The sequence below is a fragment of the Leptonotus elevatus genome, chromosome 15, assembly GCF_054856555.1.
Source record: "Leptonotus elevatus isolate MCC_2025b chromosome 15, RoL_Lele_1.0, whole genome shotgun sequence".
In the NCBI taxonomy this organism is placed as follows: Eukaryota; Metazoa; Chordata; class Actinopteri; order Syngnathiformes; family Syngnathidae; genus Leptonotus; species Leptonotus elevatus.
Genome location: NC_141253.1, coordinates 17654162 through 17669176, shown reverse-complemented (window position 1 = coordinate 17669176; position 15015 = coordinate 17654162). Strand labels below are relative to the sequence as shown.

Genomic DNA, 15015 nt, shown 5'->3' with positions numbered 1-15015 from the left:
TCAAGCAATCATGTTATAGCTGCCTTTTTCAAGCTTTGTATTGGATTTTCCTCTGTAACAAATTTTGTACTCATCCAAGTCATGTAAGCCTATTTGTTGGTTTCACTTAACAACCTTGGACTCGTTTTTACCCAGAAAGCTCTGCAGCTTTGAGCTTTTGAAATTCTTTGGGGAAATGCTGCTTCTGTGGACGCAAACACATTAAAGAGCTTTGCTATAGAGCTATTGCATCCCGATAAGAGCGAGACTACCAGCTCACCTCACGATTGGGCTCTGCCTTTGCAGCACAGCCTGGTGTGCATCAACACAGCCCCATTGTGCATTGTGAGGGTCACTGCTTGACAAAATAAAACAACAGTCACATCCACTGGCATGCTTCATAAAAAAGCCACATATTCATCATTGTCTGTTTTTATATTGGTGGAGACAGATTGGTATTTCCCCTACAAAACTACGCTGCCAACGCAGATCCCCACATTACTTGAATAAAAAGCATGCACGCGCACGCTCGCACACGCACACACACACACGCACACCTGTTTAATTTCCCCTTAGACATTAATATCCGTTCAGAGATGAAAACGTGCAACACACAAGAATTGAAGTGAACCATTCTCTCTCATGGCTATGTTGGCATATCTGAGACAGTCATCTCACGCACGCACACTCACACACACACGTAAATACATGAAATATATAACAGAGAGGAATTGACCAAAAATTTAACCTTTACGCGTCCAGGTATGGTAGTTCAGAAGAGATTCTCAGTTGCAATGCTGACAGCAGGATAAAACAAAGCAAAAATGTTGATCATTGTGGTTTGGAAGTATAAGTCCTCAGGGAGGTCTTTCGTCCTGATGGGGACGAAAACTCTTTGTCCCAAAGGTACGGTATTATCTTCCCTGAATATAGAAATTCTGCAACACAAGCAATGTTAGATAAAGGGTGAGGCATAAACATGCTGACATAATCTCTATTTTATGAACAGAACATCATCTGTCTAACACAAGGTTTCCCAATGTTTATTGAGCCAAGGCATCCATTTTACATTAGAAGTATCTGATCGTACACAACCAAACAAAAATGTCACACAAAGTATGAATACTAAAACAATGATGATCTTGTCTCAGTTTACTGACAAAGTGTCTTACTCAGCATGAAATCTGGGCCTGTTTAATTGGACAAAAATGTGATTTACTTACTGGAAGTCATAACTTATTCATTTGTACGAATGGTGGTGGATACACAGGTTAACGCTACCTTCTGCCATCCAATGGAACAGCATTTAATTGTTCTACTTTTCACTAAATGTTGCTAGCTTCATGAACGAACATCTGCTTGTATTAAATAATAGTAATTTTCAGAAAATTTATTGAAATTGGATTATTTGCGGCAGAACCTCTGATGTCACGACACCCTGTTTGAAAATCATCATGGCTGTTGATGTTGATGGCACCAAATCACAACAGAAGTTGTCTCAGGGCACTTTACACGTGAAGCAGGTCTAACTAGAGTGCCATCTACAGGAAACAAAAATATCACAAATGCATCATGAAGCTTCTTTTTCTCATCATTACTAAAACCACACTCCTCACTACTCTTAAAAGACTAACTAAACCCCAACTGCACAAAACACACACACTTCCTTACAATCTGCTATGTTAAATCAGCTGTGAATCCACAGTCTGACTAAAATTAAATTACATAACTGAAAGAGTGAGGATTGTTTGTTAGGAGGTGATTGGTGTGTGTTTGTCAATATGTCGATTTTGTTCCCATTTTAGGGTCTTTGAGCGTCATTGAAACCTTTAGTGTAAAAATAAAGTTTTTCTTTAATTTTTTTTAAAGATCCAAAAAGTAATTTTCTAGATTTAGAATCACCTATATGAACACTATGACACAAAACCTAAATAATCTGGTCAGATTATTTTGTGTGGATGCAATTCGCAACCCCCCCCCCCCCCCCCCCCCACACACACACACACACACTTTACTGATTCTCCTGCCAGTGAAAGAGGCCAAACTATGTGTGACAGGTGAGATGATTCGTCAAGGTGTTTGTGGCTTTCCGCATTCCGGCAAATTGATGGATTTTACACCTGGGGCATCCTTACTCACTTCAACTGTATGTACAGAATATCAAGGCACGTTTGATGTGAACATGTAACAGCCATATTTTATGTATTTAGTATGAGTGTTGTATTTCTGGTAATGGTCTATTGTCAAACAAAAATTATGTTTGTACTGATTTATTTATTTATTGAATTACCATAAATATTACAATAAACTGTAACATAGTATCAACCCTCCTAGACTAGAGGAAATCATAGATTTTGCTTTTTGGTTGAAAATAAACTGAACGGTACAAAAAAAGTTATTAATTAAGGTTTCAGCTGAAAGGGAATGTTCTAAGCCACTCAGAATGACATGTTTAAATATCTTATTTTTTTTACGTTATTTTGGGTCAGTTCAGGAAAAGTGATCAAAATCCAGTGTGAAAGAATCACCCCCATGCCAGTTTCTATTTTCTTCATATACTGTCACTGCAGTCAGAAAAAGTAATGCCAGAAATCTGAGATTTTTCTACACATGACTTTAAATGAATGTCCTCCTTGCTGGCTGAGAAGTGTTTAAATTCCCGCTGTGACCAGAGAGGGCAGGAGAGTTCAGCTAATCTCTCCCCGCTCGTGTGCCCTCTACACATTGGCTCCAGCTGCTTCGCTCCGTCGGGTTGCTCTCTGCTTCAACTCCAGACTTTACCTCCACCCACGTTAGATCAATGGCCGCATACCGGCTCTAGGTCTCTCTACAACCCCCCTCTTTGAAAGAAAGCGAGAGAGCGAGAGAGCGTGAGAGCGAGGGAGCGAGGGAGCGAGAGAGCGAGAGAGATATGTCCGACTCTCTCTCTCCACTTCACGCGTTCTCCATCCGTCCTCCCCAGCAGACGGAGCAGACCTCCGGGAAGGCACCGTGGATTTGAACCCTCTTTCCACCGCACTCAACTGAAAACCCACCTCGTCGTGCAGGAGTGATGGATGGGCACTTTGCCGTCATAGTTTCTGGAACTTATTTTCTTCTTCAATAGAGGGGAAATTAACTATCTGCACATCTGTTTGGGATTCATATTTTCTTTTTGGGGAGCTCATAATCCAACCGGTGTGGGTTAATTTTTGAGGAGAGCAGAGATTATTTTTCTCCTCTCTCTCGCTCTCCTCTTCATCCGCCTAACTCAACATCCTGTGTTCCTTTTGCACGTTTTTATGGTAAAGTGGCAATTAGATCCCGTTGAGGGTTTTTAAGATTGCGGAATTTGAGGTTGGGTGTCCCTGCTGCTCTTTGGGGCTCATCTGGACTGGATCAGGACACCATGGAACTGGTTTTGTTTGGATGTTATGGAGATGTTCGTAAGATGCCGGTGCTGAGGAGGACAGGAGGACTCAACCTGCTGTTGCTCTGCTGTCTCTTAGCTGTTCACAACTCTGCGCACGGTGAGTAGGAAAAAAATAATTATATGCGTGAGACAGTGATTGCTCCTAACCAAATGGATATTCAAACGCAAATCTTGCTGTTGGCAATGTTACAATCTTTAGGGGACCCTGTTCCTGGTTTTGGGGTTCAGTTCGTTAGACCAGAGAAAGTCTGCAGTGTTTCAGTGATTTTAAGTAGTACATTATACTGGACCTTACTGAAAGCCATTTGCGAGGCTTTGATTGGATTCTGCAGAGGGTGCAGCAGCATCCAATTTGAGACTATTTTTAGGCCATTCATCGGAATTTAACCACATTTAAGTGCATGTTAGAGATACTTTTATTCAGGATTGTTTTTACTCCTTTACTCACAGTTTTCACCAGAATCCTGTTTCTGGAAGCTCGTGTGTTTCTATTAATTGTATTGGCCAATATGTGAGTGAAACTGCTGTTTTCAGCAGGTCTTTGCAAATATACATATTTTTTTCCTCCCGCTGCTGTTTATCCCTACATGTTATTATTCCTCATTTACTGCCAGAATTAGGATTAGTGTGTTGAGTTTTTGTTACTTAAAATCAACCTTTATCAACATGTTCTCCCTGATCCAACACATGATGCATATTCCTTTATAGCAGCTCTTTGGAGCTGTTTTCTTCCCTTTTTTTCTTTCTTTCTTTCTTTCTTTCTTTCTTAATTTATGTTATAATCCACAGACTTGTGTTTTGGAAAATGACAGAGTTTAGGTTTGGATTTTTGACATGAGTGAAATTGATCATTCTGACCAAGATATTGGTTAATCTGTGTAAGAGGCTGACCTTTCTTCGGGATTCCCGAAAACCCCCCCACCACTGATTGTCACACCCACCTAAGTGGGGCGAAATTCATTCTCTGCATTTGACCCATCATCTGAGGGAGCGGTGAGAAGCAGCAGAGGCCACGCTAACTCCCCAATTCCAATCTTTAAGGCTGAGTGTCAAGCAGACAGCCAAATGGGTCTAATTTTATAGTCATTGGTATGACCCAGCCAGGGATTGAACCTACAACTTCTCCGCCTTAGGGCAGAACCTCTACCACTATGCCACTGAGCTGGTCACACCTAGTGATCTATCTAGAAACACATTTCCCTTTTTAAAAAATATATATATGTGTATATATATTTTTAAATAATATATCATATATTATAATATATTGTAATCACTCATAATAATTCCTAAATACACTTAGAATACAATAAATTGATAGAATAAATATAATTCCAAGTGATCTATCTGAACTTACTTTTTATTGTAACCAATTTCATTGGTTAATTGGTTAACCAATAAAATTGGTAGGCCCGTAACCACCCAGATTGGTCAATGTCTGACCAATCTATTGGTTAATCAAGTCAATATGAGCTCAACCTACTAGATTGGTAGTTATTTTTAACCAATCAATTTTTAGAGTGTAGAATCCTGCATCACATGGTGCCTAATGTAGAATCCTGGTTGGTTATTTCACTTTATGGTGCTGTAAATAATTGCAATCCATGTAATTCATCTAAACTGGCGAGAAGTCACACATTAGTTGCTCGGACTACTTCTTCTATTTCTCCTACTTTCTTTTGGTGGGTGGCAAATACTTTGGGCGCATTACCCCCACCTTCTTTAACATGCAGAATCTTTAAGGATGGAATTTACAACACCAAAAGATACAATGACTTACCAGGATTCTATCTTTGGCCACAATGCGACACACGATTGTAGTTAAGGTAAGTGATTTTAAACAGAAAAGAAAACACGTAGTTCCGTAGTTAGCAAAAGTAGAAGAAGCGGAAGTCTTTCCGAAAACTTTCCGAACGCACCCTAGGTAACGGGGGTTTATGGTGCCAGTCCAAGCTTTAATTTTAATTTTAATTTAATATGTACAAGTTTCAATATGTACAAGTTTGACTTATAGTCCAAAAAGTACGGTCGTTTTGTGGCCTAAAAAGAACATCACAGAAATAATGGGAGATTAAGAATATACAAAGACCTCTCCGATAGCACTTATCAGCAGCATTGTTCTGCTCAACACAACACTAACTTGAAAATCACATAAAATCATATGAAAATAATTAGATTGTTTCTTCAATGTCCCCATCATTGATCAAGGAAATTTGGTCAAATGCCCATGCCTATGGCTCATCCTTTCTCTCTTTCCTATACTGCCAAGCTGGTTGGGGGGCATCAATCCCAAGACCCTTCGTGACCAACTGCTGTTATGAAAGTCATCCTACCTGTTTTTCTGGGCAGAATAATTTGTCCCAGTAATTCTTCAGTGACATGGAAATTTGTTGATCACATCACCTTTTAAGTAATATACAGTACACCAAATAGGAATACTCTAAATATACTGACTATGAGTCCATCCAATGCACTTAGCTATTACAACACATCACAGGGTTTATTTTTATTTAAAATTTTTAATTATTATTATTATTTTTTTAAAGAAAGACATTAGACAATGTGAATGTCTTATGTTGGTAAATAATCATAGTGCATTTAGTGTATATTCCTGTTGATCTGCTATCAGTTCAGGCTTGTTTTTCTTAATAACATGGGGTATTCAACAAATGGATGAGAGTGCCTCTTTAACACTGAGTCTGCTGCTGTCAGTAAATTATGTCCAAGCACTTTAAATAAACTAATTGGTGGTCAGAGGACACACACACACACACACACACGCACACGCGCGCTTGCGTGTACACCCAAGGTAATGTTCTTTCTGCAGCTTGACTGTAAAATCCTCTGCTGCATATTTTAGTCTGACTGCACTTATCTGTATGGCCTCTACATCCTGATACACACATTCTCCCTCATTCATAATATGCCCTTACACATGTTGTGCACCGCAGAGACATGTTGAAATGCAGTGTTGGGCAGGAGTGACATTACAAGTAGTGGTGGGTGGTGCTGTTACTAGTTTAACTACATTTCTCATTAGCGTGGTTGTAATGTTGTTTTTAACATCAAATAGCTTTTCAGCTGGAAGCTACTTTCGTGATCACATAACGTGGTCATATCCACAGATTTCCCCAGACAGTTTTAAACTACAAAGCTATTCGCGGTCTGGCTCAGTCCTTATCTCTTGAGAATAGCGGTGGTCCACTGTATTTAGCTACATACAGTAAACATAGGAATTGCTTGTGTCTGTTGCTGACATGCATCTTCTGGTGTCTGTTTACTGTGATGTATAGACTGGAGCATGCATAGTTGCATCAGAATGCTTGATTATATTGGTATACTTAGATTTCAAACGTTCTGCAAATTTGTCATGGTTCTTAGGGTACAGCCAGGAATCTGTAACCAAGGGATATTGGGCACCTTTCAAATTTAAAAATACTTAAAATGCCTCATGCATTCATTCACACAATTATTTTGGCCCGTGAAAAGAAAATTAATGTGTCATTCAAACAATGATGACACAGCAACAGACGCAACTTGAATTTCAATGTGTTGCTTGGTGATGGAAAGAGATCAACAGGGGGACCTGGGAGTATCACAAATCTTTCAATAGCTACATTTGGAGCAATGGGTGAACATTCCGTCATTCTGGTAGTTTTCCAGGTCCAAGTTTTTTATCTGTCACAGACCCAGCAGGGGTATTCACTAATGTATGACAGATGCTCCACAGCATTTCATCTCCTTTTCATTCCTTGCTCCCACAAACACAATCTTGTCAGAGCCGTCAACAAATCAGGTTTTTGTCAGTTGTACATACAGTTTGGTCATTTATTCAGCAATAGAGATGTACAGTGTATGTTTGACCCTGTTTCAGTATTTGGATTGTCTTGACTTTGTGAAAGTTGCCATGGAGCACATGAGTCACAATTTGTCTGACAAATCTTCATTAGATGCAACGATGATAGAGGATAGAGATGATAGACTATGGAAATTTCACATTATTATTATTATTATTATTATTATTATTATTATTATTATTATGGATGTATGATACCACTTTTTTCAGACTCAATTCGAATAGTCACAAATATCAAATACAAATTGTTAGAAAGGTTCCAAATATTAATAGTCATCATTATCATATTCGTCTATTTTCCATATTCTATGTTAAGAATAGAGTGACGTCATTATATTTACTTCTGTGATTCGCGCATTGCATTCTGGGTCCATTACTTGTTGCGCAGCGGTGATCGTGCAGTTGGATGACATGACAGAATGTGTTGCAGAGCCGTTGAGTACACTAAGTAGTGTTTATTTGTTGCGCTACCGTGTGTCATGTGTGCCTTATTAAGATCCGACGCAGATTTGATTGACAGCTCGTTGAGTACCTCTTTGAAGTTCGCTACATAACTAATTAAGTGTCTTAAACACCATTTAACTACATAAATGTGTTCTCTTCTGTGTGTTAGACATTAGTAGAGAAGTGCACTAAAGTGTTGTGTGCTTATCTGCATGTTTTGTCCCACTTTGCACTAATGTCTGCAGTCAGTTTGGGACATTATGCTTTCAATGAGCGGCGCCATTACGCGACGTCCACGGCCGTAGTCGGCCACAATAATGTTTAGTAATTCGTTACGTGCGTCATACTTTTGAGTAATTAGCTCATGCGTAGTATATGTTGTACAACTGTACATGCAACATGTGCACAGCTAACGTAGTGCTTGTTCATGTGAATTAGTAATGTTGCAGCCCAGTTACGTAGCCAATCAATGTGTGCTATTAAGTAATGCAATACTGTATTTGTGTTTATTAGGAGTCAAGTATTCACACTCATACGCTGTATTGTTTTTCTGTTTATTGCAGAACCACACATTTAACCACACGTGCATTGAACCACGCACACACACACACACACACACACACACACACACCCACACACACATTCACCATACACGCTTCCACATGCTTTCACACACACATAGATGATCAGACCATGCATACACAGGACTTCAGGATTACAAGCATCCATAGATAGCCACAGTGCCTGCATCATAGCAGCCCATGCCTGTATGCCTGTACACTAAAGTGCAACTACTTTAACCGCCTCTTGCTGATGTTCCTGGATTAAAGCTGCCAATCCACATCTTCGCTCCACTGTTTCCTTGTGTTCTGACCGACACCCCGAGGGCGAAAAGAGAAATACTCCAATTGAATCAAACCTATACAGTCCAAACTACTATACTAGAACTTTTGATATGTAAAATTTCTCTGAAAACAATGACAGATCATTTGAAAGGAAGACCTGTACATGCATTTTTCCTTAAAGGGGAAGTCAACCCTTTCAAAAAATTATTTACATTGCAGTTTTTGCCCATTGCTTGAACACTATAGACACATGCTTAAATCAAAGTAACATAACTTGAAGTTGTTGTCACAACACCTTAAACAAAGTGTGACCATGCCTTAAACAAAAGTGCTGCTTTACATTTTAGTTGCAATTCGGTAACACGCTTGCTCCTTTTTGTAACATACTTGCACTACACAATATTTCATACATAAGACACTTAGTTAAAAAATAAAATCGCAGGGCACCATTGGGAAAACACATCTATTCAAAATATAACACACATTGTTTAATTGAAGATACTTAGACACGCATCTGAAAACACTTACTTATAAAATTGAACACCAATCAGCCCGCTACAAAAAATGACTCAGTTAAGCCATTTTGAGAACTTTGCAAGCATGGACTACATAAATACATTCAGAAAACTGGAGTGGTTCTCTATATGTTGTTGTGCGTTGAGTAATGCCATCCACAATATGCATTTTTTGTTACAGAGAATCTTGGACATGGATGGAGCTGCCCAGCCTCATGAATGTATTTACATTGACGAGGCTGGATTCAACCTCAGCAAAAACAGATGACAGGAATGAAATATAATTGGCCAAAAGGCAGTCCTGGGGGCAGCTTGGGGGAAATATCACATTGTGTACTGCCATAGGTTTTTAAGGGCTACTGCACCATCATGCCAAACTGGGTCCTTTAAATGCACAACAGATAATCACATTTCTAGATGCACTTCATGATTCAGTGGTACAGGACAGACCAGAGCAGTCCAGGGTGTTTTTTGTGTGTCTAGGATAATGTTAGTTTCCATCTGGCTGCTCTGGTCCAGAAATGGTTCACCAACCATGATCAATATGGGGTTGTGTACTTGCCCCCTTAGTCACCATTTCTAAATCTTATAGAATCATTTTCTGCTTGGAGATGGCATGTATATGACCACATGCCCGTCTGTATGACTCTTCTGCAGGCAATGGAACGGGCCTGTGGAGACATTGAGGTAAGGTCGAACCAGGGATGGATTCGGCACACAAGTGCATATTTTCCCCGATGTTTAGCTAGAGAAGACATTGTTTGTGATGTTGATGAGATCCTGTGGCCAGACCCCAACAGAAGGCAGGATCCATAAGCCCACTTGCACAGTTGTGTTTTCCTGTGTTTACAGTAGTAGTTTGTTTTAATTTTGCTTTAACTGAATTGACTCCACTGGAAAATAATGTACTGTAAAGTAATGATTTTGTATTGAGTATTTCAGTTTTTGGTTGTTGTGAAAAAGGTGCCGTCTATGGAAGTCAATTTTTTAAAAAGTGAAAACAAAAGACTGCTGTGTTTTATATAAAGTAGACTAGTGTAGTGGTGCTGATCTGAGAGCGTATTCATAATGATGCAAGGATTGTTAGGTTTTGATAGCAGAGTTTCAATTTGACATAGAAGTGGATAGTTGATTTCCCTGTATTGTGTCTTATTTGCTTGTGTGTAGAGTTTGGACACAGTGAGACAAATTTTGCAAAACGTGTTCAAGCAATGGGCAAAAACATTTAAATGTGTTTGTGGAATATGAGTTACCGTATAAAGCCAAACATATCATATTAAATACAAGACATTTTGAGCCCTATATTTCATGAGAATAATATTTTTTTGCCATTAAAACCTTGACATGACACATGCATTGCACCGATTATCCATTAGAGGGCAGTATCACCCAGCTGATGCCTTTCCCAGTGACTTTGCAAGATCGCTCCAATTGAGAGACACCTATACGTACTTATTAATAGTGGGAAATGTTCTTTCAGATTTTTGGAAATACTAAAATGTTTGATATGTCTGTTTATTATTTTATTTTTTACAGTTATAAATGTACAAATTTAAAGCACTGTGACCGGATGTATCAAATATGACACAAATCAAAAGTCATATGTGGAAGTTGATTAAAAAAAATGTTTTGTTAAAAAGGAACAATAAATACTCTATTTACAAGGAATCAAATGTTATCTCATATATTTCATGGTTCAGGCTTTATAGGGTTAATTGAGCAGCTAAATCTACCCAGTTTTATTCATTTCAAGGGGAAGCCATTTTGCCATTTTCTATCAATCAACTGAAAATGACATCACAGTTGCTTAGGGCTGAGCTTAAGAAAACAGGTGAGCCGAAATGTGAACTATAAAACAAACTAACACACAAAAACTAATAATGTTAGTTACACAGTGCAACACATGGAAGTTCAGCTACAGTGCATCCATGTAGACACCTGCTATGGCAAAATAATCTGCTCATTAGAACACTGCCTTTGAAACAAAACATCAAAATGTCCTCCATTTGTTAACTGCCATGTTTTGCTTTGTTAAATTTATTCATCACTTTGTTGCAATGGAATTATGTCATGCTCAAGCAACAACATCCAGCATATGGTGGAAATGCAACCGAGATCATGATTTACCATTCCAAACAAGCTGAATGAAACTTTTAGTTGGCTGGCAAGTGACTTGCATTTAACTGAACAGTCTCTTGTTGAATAATAACAGTAGGGCTGAGGAAATGAATAAAAATAGCACCAATGAAAATATTAGTGGAGCAGTAACTTTGATGGTACATACAGCATGTAACTTTTAACCAGAGACATCAGTACCTGACAGACAGGAGTAAATGAAAATAGACAAACAAAAAACTGTGTTTCTAGTCATGAGCTGTACACTTAACTTAATATAGAAGAACAGTTTGCAAAACATAACAATTACTTTCAGTTAAGTACAATAATAGTGCTGGGAGCAAAAACAGAAGACTTAGATCATCTCAGATTCTCAAAGCTGAACACAAAAGATCCACGATCCTATGCAATTTACATCAAATGAACAATAAATAGGCACGCTCTTCTTAAACATCTTGGGTATTTTGCATGAAACTCATCCACTTTTACAAAGTATTGTCATTGAATGCATACACTGAGGGGAATGAAATGCACATGCAAGTCTGAATTCCACAGGAAAATCACAATGACTTATGTAGAGCACACATAAATTCATGCTTGTTCATCTGCTCATCCTTTTTGTTGGATACAGTATTTTAATTTGAAACAAGACTGCTGTTTCTAGAGTACAGTTATTTCAGGTGTAGTTCTTACTGTCATAGTGCCTTATACTTGTTGCAAACTGTCACCATGCCTCCTCTGCTTGACTAATGGACACAATGAAATTGCATGCAAAACAGAATCAGCAGCACTGATGGATGAGTAAATGCTAAAATATCCATGCAGCTGAGGGATATTTTTAATCCAGTGAGGGAGTTAGACAAAGTACCTCCTTGGTCAGCATTTGTTCTTAGTGCATGTCCAGTGAGCTTAGCCTTCCTAATTCATCATTAAACTCGATGAGAAGACTGTGAACTCAGCGGAGCAAAGAGCATGTCTTTAGCGTCACCTTCACAATTAACCCTAACACACACTCACACGCACACAGCAGGCAACTGACAACTCCTCTCCCTTTGCCTCACACTGGGTCTTACAGATGTACATAATACAATTTTGTGTCTTGTTAGTGTTCCTTTCTGCCTCATTTGGCCTGAGTAGACTGACATTTTTATCCAAAATTAACAATATTAGGCATTTTTTTTAAAACACGAAAGGAAATGCAGAACAATCAAACACCATTCTATTAAATGGCCACCTGTTGCCATTCCTGTAACAGAATATGTCATGGCTTCCTGCAAGTTTATCAGTGTTGTGTTAAATACATGATAGGACAGTCATGTTAACCAATCAGCTGGGAGCTGGATTTTTTCTTTTTTTTAAGTGTTGAATCCACGTCACACAGTCACAGAGTAAGAAGAGACAACATGAGAAGCTGAAGAAGCTAATGCTAATCGCTAAACTACGCAAAAGACCACAATAAGTTCTGAGGTCTATAGTACACTTCTTTTTTGTTTTTACAGAAGTCTGGCTAAAAAACACATCAGGGTTGAAAGCAACAATGAGAGATTACAATGATGAAGTACGTAGAGATAAAATAAGACAACAGCAGGACTGAAGGAACACGATAGAAAACCGTAAATGAATTGGTTACAGCTGACATCAGTCAAGAAGGGGAGCTTATAACAATTTATGTTTTCTGCATTTATTTGAGATCTAAATACAGCATAACAGGTCTCAAAAAGTACTATTTTTAAATCAATTTAGCTTTCCTAATTGACTATATATGTATATCTCATATGCCCCAAAAAATCAAAATTGAGATTTTTACATATTCGAATTCTACACTTAATTTTCTTTAAAATTATATATAATACATGGATGTACCTAAAACAAATTCAAAGTTAGAGCAGTTTTAATGTTGGAAGGTTAAAATCCCTAGTTTTGAGAAAAAGGGGTTTAAAGTTTTGGTACTTGCATCTTTCAAATGTCCATAGCAACCAGTACCTTAGGAAAAAGATATGAACCTGAAATTTTCAGGAACTGTTACAAAATCAGTGGAAAGTCAATTCCAATTGCAGGTAAGGCCATTGTCCGAGATTTGAACCCTTTAAAAGTTTTTGAAGTTTGACCTCTCAACAAATGAAATCAGCCGCAACTTTGAAGGTCACTTCGAGCTTACAATTCATCTTCTTGCGGCATCAGCCAAAGTTTGGTTATTTTATTGTTGCTCCTTGTGGTATTTTCTTGCTTAAATTAGGTCATATTAGCACAGTGGGAAATTTGATTTAATAATTTATGTCAATTAAAAAGATTATTTGCCATTTGGTGTGGCCTGTGACAAGTTTATGGATGTTATGTCTCAAATTCATTTGGTCACATAAAGAAAATGTTTTGATGGTTCAACAGTTTTTTGTTGTTGTTTTTTGTGTTGTTGTTGATGGGTTTTTTTTCTCTCTCAACGTAATAAATAGAGCACAAGTCACTCCAAATATGCGCGCTGCATGCATTTAGGACGGGCCGCGGGGAGACTTGCTTTGGAAAGACACGTTCATTTTTCATCTTCAAATTTTATATTTTTTAGCTTATTTGATTGTAATTTCATCACACTTTAAAGAGCATAAAATATTTTTTTTTGGGTGATATTATGTGATTGCAGACGGTGGATTCGTGACGCGTCAGAGTGGTCTTTCATAGACGTGATGACGTCAAGAAGTGATCAAAACATTTCATTATGTAGGAAATGTACAATACATTAATAGATTGGTCTACTTTATCACATACACGGCATTGAAAAACTTTTACACTTATCTGAGTTGCTGTCTCGTCATGCTGCACTGCAGGTGCACCAGAGCACGCTGCTCCTAGCTGTCGAGTCGCTCCTTGTCTCCCTGGTGAAATGTGCAGTGCATAGTTCATTTACATTAAAGTAGAAATAGACTCGTCAAAAAAAGAGATTCCGCAATTGAAGATGATCACGATTTGGATTACAAACCTTCGCCGCGGTGTTTACCGACGGCGGTGCGCTTCTACTGTACTGTGCAACAAGGTAGGATGCTGTGTTATGTCATGCGTCTTCTGTTTACTTGCGTGCAGAATGGTCACATTATGGTGTATTTAAACTTTTACTGGTTGCTATGTCCATTTATAGGCGGCACGGTGGCTGACTGGTTAGCCGTTGTTGGGAAATGAAAATAGAGGAGGCTATTTTTGGAGAAATCTCAAAATTCACATTCTCGACCTCATGCTCTAATTTGCTGAATTATGGGACTTGCCACTTTCCGACATCTGGACCATTTTGCCAGAGTGGGTCACATATGTTTTTTATTTGTTAAATTGATTTCATTAAATAAAAGTAAAAAAACAACAACAGAAATGTACTTGAAAATACAAAATATGAATAAAAAGAAGCTGAGAGAATAAAAATGATACTTTATTAATTCTGACCATTTTAACAGGAAATATTTACCTTTCACATTTAAATAATCCATTCAGAAATACTTCCATTATGATATTTACACGTTTACACTCACCAATATTTGTGAAGTGATTCAATGTATACCACAATATGAAAAAAATGTATTTACATAATGTTACATTCATGTAAAAAGATTTTTTTGTTTAAAAATGTATTTTACATACACCATTATACATAATTTCTCATTTATACATGTATGACAACAGGTATTAGTTGCTTTATTGAATCATACTTTTTTTTTTTTTTGGTGGTGTACTGTGAAATTTTCCTTTTACACAGAATGGGTGACTTGGCTCAATAACATTTGGGAAACACTAGTCGAGAGCAGTGATTTCCGACCTCTTTGTCCAAGCACAATAGTGTGCTATCAAAGATGACAAGTTTATTAGTTTTACTTA

The 15015-nt window shown here is 38.0% G+C and overlaps 1 protein-coding gene across 2 annotated transcripts in view; it reads left to right on the top strand.

Annotated features, from left to right (window-relative positions):
* Positions 1 to 2785: 2785 nt before the first annotated feature.
* The window catches only part of dcc (DCC netrin 1 receptor), a 350617-nt gene continuing 338387 nt past the window's right edge, over positions 2786 to 15015 (top strand). For both annotated transcript variants that reach the window (XM_086097425.1, XM_086097423.1), the window contains exon 1: positions 2786 to 3488. In XM_086097425.1, coding sequence (XP_085953551.1) covers positions 3368 to 3488 — 121 coding nt within the window. In that variant the 5' untranslated portion in view covers positions 2786 to 3367. The remainder of the gene's footprint in view (positions 3489 to 15015) is intronic.